The sequence below is a fragment of the Procambarus clarkii genome, chromosome 7 (genome assembly GCF_040958095.1).
Source record: "Procambarus clarkii isolate CNS0578487 chromosome 7, FALCON_Pclarkii_2.0, whole genome shotgun sequence".
Classification (NCBI taxonomy): domain Eukaryota; kingdom Metazoa; phylum Arthropoda; class Malacostraca; order Decapoda; family Cambaridae; genus Procambarus; species Procambarus clarkii.
In genome coordinates, this window is record NC_091156.1 from 8,156,195 (window position 1) to 8,166,914 (window position 10,720).

At 39.3% G+C, this 10,720-nt stretch overlaps 1 protein-coding gene across 1 annotated transcript in view; it reads right to left on the reverse strand.

Annotated features, from left to right (window-relative positions):
- Window positions 1-4,387, reverse strand: part of LOC123761315 (serine-rich adhesin for platelets) — a 52,192-nt gene extending 47,805 nt beyond the window's left edge. Inside the window, 1 exon segment of the mRNA XM_045747257.2 lies at window positions 4,041-4,387. Coding sequence (XP_045603213.2) covers window positions 4,041-4,136 — 96 coding nt within the window. The 5' untranslated portion in view covers window positions 4,137-4,387.
- Between the last annotated feature and the right edge of the window lie 6,333 nt (window positions 4,388-10,720).

Here is a 10,720-nt window from a genome sequence, read left to right on the forward strand (position 1 = left end):
CAGTTATAACTTGGTTGGTCTCAATTTTCAAAGACAAATCTGAGTTTTTATTTCTGGTTTTACTCATGTAGGCATAAAAGAACTTGGGATCTTCCTTGGTGTTTTGGATATATTCTCTTTCATAGTTTCTTTTTGGCAATTATATTTCCTGTTTAGGTGAAATTATTGAGAATGGCACAAGATCTAAAATGCTGTTACCTAGGTTGAACTGTCACGTGCTGTAAAAATAGTGTTCTGAATTAGTTCATGAAATTGTTCTCCTTCCATTAGTGACTTTACATTCACCCAGTCTATTGTGAATAGTTAAAATACCCTAAGTGATTGGGCTTCAGCTGCTGCTGTCTTTATCACATTATGCAGGTCTGTCATTTCCTCTGCCATTGTAGTTTTTGCCATTTAGCATACTCTCAATATCAGTTTGCCACCACTTTGAGCTATTATATTGCATCATAGATTCTGAGCACCTTATGTTTATTAATTTTGCATTGTTAGTCGCAGTTGTACTTAGAAATAGTAAAGTACAGTATTATCATTGCTGCTCTTCCTGTTCCATCATTTCTGAAAGCTATGTGGTACCTTGGAAGGTGGAATTCCCCTTAATTATATCTTCTCGTCCCCATGTTTTACTGATCCCCAATCGTATCTGGATTCTTATCTTAAATAGATGCAAACAATGAGAAATTTATTTACTACACTTCTGGTATTTGTGTAGAAGATATAATTAAACTCTTGACATTGTTCCTAGGAAGCTGAAAGATTGCTCTCGCATTCTGCACACTATTATTCTGTATCATGTCCCTTTCGTTTTGTGCCTGTTAGTTGGTAGAGATATACAGTATAGGGTTAGTTCTGACTCAATGAGTAGAGTACTGTCCTCTTCTCCTATCTGGTCTGCTGCCCTCTCATCTTTAGCTTTCAATTTGTTTTGAGGAACAATTCTCCTTTAGCTCACTTCTCATTTCTTTGCCGTTTTACTGTGAGGCCTGGGGTTATGTAAGTGCTGTATTACCCATCCAGTTTCTTAGACTATGCATTTCTGAATACATTATATTCCTTCTGTGTTTACAATTTGCAATGGTTATGCATGCCAAGTTTCCCCTCAGGCTTACCTAACCTCCCTACCTGGGAAATCCTTAGATCTCCAACTTAGCCTATACATTTTTCTATCATTCTGAAATACAGTACTGTATTGTTAATTGTTTTATCCCTCTTCTTTTACAAGTTTTTTTCTGAGATTTTATTGACCTCAGTGTTGCCAGCACAGAAACTGGTGATAAAATTAAGAATTCTTAGACTTTACCCAAACTTCACTACCAGCAACACAAGTCTAAAAATATCTTATACCTATATCACGATACTGTATATGTACATACACATGGGTACCTATCGAATTTCCTTGAATATACATGAAGAGCAAACTGTAGTCCTGGACAATAATAATAATTTGAATTCGTCACAATGCAACCCCCACAAAAATTGCCAAATTCCTGGGTATCTATTTGCTGCTAGGTGAAGAGGCATAAGTGAAAGGAAATGTGCTCAATCATTTCTGTCCTTCCCAAAATCAAACCAGGAATCCCCTATTGTAGCAAGAACAAAGCCAGACAGGTACATGTGAAAATAATTTTCTCACAGATACAGAGCCTATTAGGCTTATGGAAGACCAATGATGATAGCGCTGGAGAGAGGTCAGTCTTTAAACACATTTAGAAGCCAAGTCTTTGACCGTGTTGGACACCAAATCTCGGACCATGTCCATATATCGGTGCCCAACACCACAATGTTCGGTGTTAAATATCATAAAAACGTATGAGCAAAGATCCAATTTTTGTATGCGTATATGTATGCATATTTCTATTTTGGTTGGTGTTTCCCAGATAATTTGACGAGTTAATTTCCCATGTAGATGGACAAGACATTTTTCTACAACAGCCTCCAGACATTATATTGCACCCTAAGTTCTATTACGCTTCATAGGTGTCTACATCTTGTCAGCCAAAAATCTGAGGATCTGCCTCAGACCTTTCATCTGCCTGAAAGGAATAAAAACCAAAATTCTTAAATTTAAACTTCTTTATTTTGACAACTGTAATATTTTCTTTACGATTCTCCTAAGAGATAACACTGTGATGAACAAAATGTCACAAATAGTTAACCCAAATGTTTTTTGTGAATATCTAGCATATTAACATACATTATTGTGGTATACTGTACTGCATATGCTCTAGTGATTCTTTTGGTGTCATTTCAACAAACTATGCAGGATATATTTTTTTATATACTGATGATGAATAGGGACCAGTGACCATCTAAACACAGGTAACTTTACCCTATACAGCACCTTTTTTTTTATCCCGGCATACAAACATAATGTATAAACTTGCTTTAAAGTCGTAACAAAATTTGTATCTTACCAAGTTTACTATAATTTTTTGTTATCTTACCAAGTCTACTCATTACAGGGTCCTGTAGCACAGGGGCCAGTCTAGTCTGTTCACAATTGAAAGATTTCAGGTTTGATTCCCATAGCAGGATAGACATATTTAAACCCATTTTCCGTCAGTTAATGCCTTTGTTAACCTAGCAGTAAAAGGAAAATAGGTACCCAAGAGTCGGGCAACTGTTGTGGGTGTCATCCTGGGAAGTCATTAATTTTAGTTTAGTTTATCATGCACCCCATACCCATCCTGTGGGCGGTAGTGGAAAGGGTTACAGAGGCACATAATGGACTGAGGGAACCGAACCCCAGAATTCATTTAGTTAAGCAGGTTACAATCTTCATGAACTGGTTACAAAATTCAATGCCCATCGTCACATCAACAATGGGGTCAAGACCGACCACAAGTACTGTTTCTAAATAAATCAACCGACGTATGTGAAGAGCTACTGCCATAATTGATATGTTTATCCTGCACACCGTTCCCCTTAACCAGTGGGCAGCAGTGGAAAGGTTACAATCACCCAGTTACTACCTACAGTTAGCAAACTGGGGATATTTAGCTAGTTGACAATGAGAAACCACATACTACAAAACATTAATTAGTTTAGTGTTACAAATGAATGCAGTCTTAGGTGTGAGTTGACAACTGTCATCCTTAGTGCTAGAAGCAGATACATTTACATGTAATGCATGCAAGTAAATAAAGAAAGTGCCATTACAAATTTCCAACTAGATATTGACAGAAAATAATGTGGCTGCTTACTATCACAGGACAGTATAGGTACACATTGCTGTACTTCTTAGACAGTGATGTATACGGTACAGGAACTCTGGCCATAATTTAGCCTTTAAGACTGACCAGCCCACCCCCACCCAGACAGTGCTGGCCAGCACATGCCAATATTATTGTTAACAAAAACTGAAAAAAAGTCAAGTTTAAACAATAATTATCAAGTATAAACGGGAAAGCCCCTTTGCCCAGTAGTTGACAGTTGTAAATGGTTGAGTTAGGGGTGAGTGAGAGCACGGTGGAGAGGAAGGGAGAGGTGTGAGAGTGACGAGGGGGAGAGGAGCATCACCTGTCACACCTCCACAACAACACAAAATCAGAATGCCAACTCTTACCTTCATGTTCCTGGCCTCCTCCTGCACACACAACCTCTCGTCACAAACTAACCACAGTGCCCCGGCCAACTCAACCTCCTTCAGACAAGGTGCTTTACAAGCACGCTTATAGTGATATATGGGCGAGACTACGTGACCCTCCTCAGGCCAGGAAGCAGGGTAGGAGAGGGACCACTGGCACTTCTCGCGTTTCCACTCACCGATAAACAACGTGCTTTTTTTTCCTTGCACTGCACTCAGATTTTCAATTCACTGCACGCCTTTCGTTATTCAACTCTCACCAAACTTGTGGTGGCGGCCAAAGGCAATTCTTAACGTGAACCGTCGGGGAAAATACGTCAAAACTCAAGCGAATTTCCAACGAAAACAAGGAAATTTTCGAGCTGTCACAATTACACTTTCAATTATTTCCCCCATTTCATACATTATATCCTCCAGGAATATTTTTGCCCTATTCCTCGAAGACTCAACTTACTTGATGAATTGTGGAAAATTGCTTGCTCGTCTCGTGATTGGCAGAATCGTCATTTTTAGTATCACTTTGACCGCCCTCTTCATCCGAGGCAGCCATCTTCCTTTCTCACGGGCTCACACAGCTCTCAGCGCTCCCATTGGCCCGCGCCCTCAACACCTCCCACACACCCACAGCATTGTAAAAATACCATACATATCATTTATTCCCTCTCCTCTCATCCATTTCCATCCAATGACTCGCTTCGAGTGGAATCTTTCCCATTTGCAAGAGCTGGGATGGATGAGCGTGGTTGTATATGTGAGTGGGTGAGGTAGGGGGGGATGGGAGGGAGAGGGGGCCGGACACCATGCAGGAACGGTGCCAACGCTGCTGCTGCTGCTGCTGCTGCCGCTGCTGCTGCTCGTGTTGTTATTACCAGCAGACGATGGATGCCTCGCACTCCTTCTCCTCCTTCCTCCTCCACAAACTACATAAATAATTGACTAAACCTGACATTTTGTTCGGCTTGATACGGTGCCCCTTAGGCCACGAGCATATGGCGTCGGAACATCTCGGTAATCCCGGGTAGTTGGCCCACAGGTGTCATTAATACACTACGGGATTTTGTTTAAAAAGGCACCCCTTGTCACTACCATTTACCATTTAAACAGTACTAAATGAACTGTGGGGTTCAGTCCCTGAACCCATTATGTGCCTCTGTAACCCTTTCCACTACCGCCCACAAGATGGGTATGGGGTGCATAATAAATGAACTAAACTAACTCTGCCATTTAAACAGTACTTAAGTGAACACTTTTGTGCTCCACTCAAAGTGCTTTTGAACATTTCAAGGAACTAGTTTTGCACAGCAGAAATATAGTATTTGTATTATTATTATTATTAACAAGCTTAGGTATACAATATCGCATCTGCGATGACTTTGGGGTCGAAGAGCCGAAGCTCAACCCCGGCAACCACAACTAGATGAGTACTAAATATTGTCAATGAAAGTCGTGCTATTCTAAAATTAAAATAATTGCACGTTTAAAACAAGATAGCATTTATAGTTCCAGTTGACTTGCTATAATAATTGAACGTAATTATCAGTGGCAATGTTTGGTATGTATGTATGTATGTGTATATACATTGTATATATAGTACAGTGTACTGTATATACATACAGTGTATGTATATACAGTCTTACATTGATGTTTGTTGAACTTGAAACCGTTGCTCCTTGTTTGTATTTTGTATTACATCTGACCTTTTGAAGAAATTATCAGGATCAACATCCTCCAGCTTACCTTTTAACCCACAGGGTTATTAAACCATGGAACCACCTACCCACCGAAGTCGTAAATGCCAAAACTGTTAACTTTTAAGGAACAACTGGAAAAGAACATCACGGCAAATGAGGGGAGCTTCGACAAGCCGCTGGTTTCCTGTCCTCGTCAAGGCCACTAGTGTTAGTAACGTTCAGGTGAACTTGTTTAGTATTTTTAAAGTTTCAATGAGATCTGCCCTGTCATGCCTGGTTTGCAGTGTTGTTAGCCCTGTGGCCCTCAACCGTTCCTGATACAAGAGATGACTTAGCTCTGGAATGACTTTTGTTGCCCGGTGTTGCACTTTCTTCCGAGTAGCTATGTTCTTATAAAGAAAGGTCTCCATGCTTGGATCTAAATGGGGACGCACCAGAGATTTATACAGTTGAATCACTATCTTCTTTTCCTTAAAGTCAAAGATACGCTTGATTATTCCAAGGGTTTGGTTAGCTTTTATGACTGCTGCTCAATGACATACCGGTAATCACAGAAACTGTTAAGTCTACGGACAATACAACAAATATTTAATATTTGACCCTAGGAAAGTCGCAAAGGAGGGGGATTGGCTGGGTTAGATCACGATATTCCTTAAAGTGTGGCACTGGAACCGACCCCGACAGGCCTGTGACGATGCCATACCCAACATTGTTCATGTGTGAAAGTTGAGTGAAGGTGCCGTAACCCCAAGGGGCTGTCGTAACACCCAACTGCTGTCGTGAATTTGGCCCCAGTTGGCCTCCAACCTTGAAGAGACAGATACACATTCTCTCTCTCTCTCTTATATAAATACACAGGAACATGTTACAGTGATTAATTAGTAGGTACATCAATCACATATTATATAAAGTTATTAATTACGCACAACGTTCCGGCCATAATATCCTTTCATGCCTGCAGCTGAGGGAGTTTTAGGTCAGTTTATGTTCGCCCGGTCAAAACGCTGTGCGTGTTAGTGGCTTTACAAGAATGTAAAAACATCACTGTACTCTCATAAACCCAATGTAGCTTCTTGTATTTATATATAAATAATTAAATGATGCACCCCATAGCCGTCTTGATGGCGGTAGTGAAAAGGTCACAGAGGAACATATATGGACTCAGGAAATGAACCCCCAAATCCATTTAGCTCTTCATTCATTCTTCAATATTCATTTCATTTAGCTATGCATGTTACAGTCTTGATAACCTAGTTACATAGCTTAATGTATATTTATTAACATATAGCAACAATGGGGTTCAAGAACGACCTCAAGTAAAGTCCCCAAGCCCAACAATGGGTTCAAGAACGACCTCAAGTAAAGTCCCCAAGCCCAACAATGGGTTCAAGAACGACCTCAAGTAAAGTCCCCAAGCCCAACAATGGGTTCAAGAACGATCTCAAGTAAAGTCCCCAAGCCCAACAATGGGTTCAAGAACGACCTCAAGTAAAGTCCCCAAGCCCAACAATGGGTTCAAGAACGACCTCAAGTAAAGTCCCCAAGCCCAACAATGGGTTCAAGAACGACCTCAAGTAAAGTCCCCAAGCCCAACAATGGGTTCAAGAACGATCTCAAGTAAAGTCCCCAAGCCCAACAATGGGTTCAAGAACGATCTCAAGTAAAGTCCCCAAGCTCAACAACTTACTTTTGTGGTGAGCTAGTTTTATTATTTGATTTACTTAGCATGTACCGTCCCCCTTCCCTCACTCCCATCTAGTGGGAGACTGTGGAGAGGTTACAATCATCTGCATTATATTGAGAAGCGTTGATGAGCATCTTTACATAAGAACTAGTAAAACGGTACTCATTAATGTTTACCAATATAATAAGAAGAGCTAAACTTAAAGAAATTTTGAAAACAGACTTCAAGAAGCAAACTCCACAAATGGTCAGAAGACTGTCAAATGTTTTTTAATATTGACAAATGCAAGACCTTGCATGTGGGGCATAACAACCCACGCCATAACTACCAAATTAATAACATTACATTACATTACAGCAGACTGGTGAAGAGAAGTACCTTGGAATCAAACTCCACCACTCAATGAAAGTTGCATAGGTGGAAGGAAGGAGCAGCAGTCAAAAAAAGCTAACTTTTAAAATACTGAACAATTTGGAGGATGATTACCCGGAAAAGTTTCTTCAAAAGGTCAGATGTAACACAAACAAGCAGCAACGGTTTCCAGCTCAACAAGCCACAATGTAGGACTGAGAGCAGGAGATGCTTTTTCACCCACAGGGTTATAAACCCATGGAACCGCCTACCCGCCGATGCCGTAAATGCCAAAACTCTGTTAACTTTTAAAGTACAACTGGAAAAGATCATAAAGGCAAATGGGGGACCTTCAACAATCCACCGGCTTCCTGTCCTCGTCGAGGCCACTCGTGTTAGTGGCTCAGGTAAATTCAGATAAAAACGAAACATGAAAACCACATGGAAAACTACCTTTAATATCAGGAACGGTTGAGGACCACAAGACTAACAAATCCTCCCCCAAGAATCTCTGAAATAACTCCGATTTCTGTTCTCAGAATGCAAGGAGAGGGCAGACTTAAAGTATTAAACTCTACGTTAATCATATACCATATTTTACACCTTGACTCCATGGAAATGGCCTAGGGGGTGTTATAGGTTGGTAATATTTCTTGAAGCATTTAACTTAAGCCTACCCAGACCAGCCTAAATCCGTTCCGTACCACAGACCATTCTGAAATTCGGGTGAGAGGTAGTCTCAAGCGTCTGGCTCCAACTTTAGACATTCTTCTTATATCCTATGTAAATGTTTGTACTGCACTTTTGCTTAAATAAAAATTATTATTATTATTATTATTATTATTATTATTATTATAGGTATACTAGGAGGGGTACTCAGTGGTGCCCAGGTTCCCTCTCTCCCTCTCCTCGTCCTCCTTACCTTCCAACCATCTTCCCCACCAGAGCCGGATTTATAAGAAGGCAATTACCTGGAGACTTCCTGCCAGACTTCCAAAACAACAACAACAAAAAACTAATATTTGTAAAATTTAAAAAATTACTTTTAAACTTTTGTTGTTGATCGTGAATAGAAACAGTGAAAACTAAACTTCTTTATTATTCTGTTGCTCAGCTGTTATTTAGTGTGAATACATTAATTAATATCTTAGATGGCGGTATAAAATGAAAAAATATCAGAAATGTGCATAATTTAAAGAAATAAAGGCATCACAACACTTCATACCTTATCTGATCACCAGTAATTAATATCACTTTACCCTGTACTGAATTACAAAATGAACAAATTACTCAAAGTTATTCTTAGTGAATAAAATTGAGAAAAATAAAATCAGACAAGTATCTCCTTTGGAGCCTTACATATTTTTTCAAACTTATTCAATTTATCACCATTAACACTTTTTATTTGTCATGTAATGACAAATAAAAAGTGCCCCTCCCCCCCTTGAATTTGAAGTGCCCCAGACCCCCTGAAGGTTCGACCCTACCCCCCCCCCTTCATTCTTAACATCTATACCCCTTTCCCCTATCCCACCTCCTGCTTAGCCCCTCTTCCCTTTAATAAAATATAACATTAGTGATCAGTGAAACTACTGTATGGGTCTTACCATCCTTCCCTTCCTCCCTCCACCCCCCTCATCCCTCTCCCACATCCTGTCTCTTCCCCCTCCCATGCTCAACCCCTCTTCCCTTTCATAAAACATAATATTACAGAGCAATGAAACTGCTGTACGAATTTAAGGAAATATTTTTATCCGATAACAAAAGCTCTTTGGGCATCTCAACCAGTATCTCACACGTGACCAGAATTGTGTGTGTATTTTATATATGTACCACCAAAGGAAGGAAAGAGAGGGAAGCAGATGCAACCTGCACCTGCCCTAGGGTGGCTTGTATGAGCCCCTCATCACATCAAGGCAACACCCATGAGAGGACATACTTGACTCTATGTAACTCTAGTCTTGCAAATTGATTCAGTTTGGCAGCAACGAGCCTCGTTTTAACTTTATCACCCACCAAAAAAGTGCATTACCTGAAGCTTCCTGGGCAGACTAATTTTTTCAATGAAGGGAAGCAGGGAACCATAGTCGCTATTTTAAATTATGCATGAGACTGCCACTGATCTAGGTTTTTGTCTTACTCATCAATTTAGGCCAGAAGAGAAGCTTTATAAGCCACCCTCAATTACCCTGCTGATCATCGACACACTCCATACCCTCTTGTCGCATCAAGGCAACAGCCGTGAAGAGGGAGCAAAATATGGAAATAGCATTCATATGTCTATTATGCTTGCATCTAGGCATGAAATAAAATCTAAAAAATAAGTTATATTGCCAGCTTTTATTAATTCCTAAGCCATCATTTTACAGGAATAAGCAGATGATGAATACCAAGTTGAATAACAATAATGATACATAGTGCTTTAGTGATACATTGACAATTTATATTTTTTTCAAGACAATACATAAGAGAGGCATGTTAAAAAAAGCAACATTACATTATATAAAATGGTTTAAAACTTTTAATACATTTGATAAAATAGGCTCAACACTTTGCTGTTAGAGGCAATTTTCAGTAAGAAACCATATAGAAAGAGCACTTGTTAAACAAGTACTGTATATCACTATCACACTTTTTTCATGTTAATATGAGAACTTAAAGATATATACTGTAAAACAAGCTAGCAGAAAAGTTTTAATGACTTAAAAGCATGCATGTACAGTACTACAGTATACAATATTAATATCTCACGTTTTTAATGTAATATTTGATATTGAAGGTTAGCTAAAAATTATGTTCCCTGGCAATAAAATCTAAATAATTGGACAATACTAGATTTTAATCTTCACTCATCCCTATGCCACTGGAAAACATAATTTAATCACATTTGGATATTTTTCACTGACCACAACGACCTTAACACTAGAGATGGAATGAAATTAGCACCTTTAGGTTTATGGGATAAATGGGCAAACACAGTATTAGTTGACCAGTTTAAATCTTACAAAACTAATAACAATAGATGCCAACTGATTTCAATATATGCATCCATTGTGTTGCCCAAGTTGACAGTCAACCAGAGTGGAGAGAACGTATTCATAAGGAGACAATCCTGGAGTAATCAGAGAGGGTGACAGGCAATCAGTACCATTCTCTATACTGTACACATACATGATTATGTGAGCTAAAATTCAAAAGGAGTCATTAATGTTCTCAAGATAACTAAATCATACACGAGGAAAATTGATCTAATAATAATGTGTGTGGATAATACTTAACCTACCCTGATGCATTCACTCAGTTCTGTAAACATACAGCTTTAGAAGAACAATAAAAATGGGAAGCAAGGTGACTTTCCCTTTGTACTTAAGTCTGAGTTCTTGCAATGTAAGTGCACACAAAGCAAAT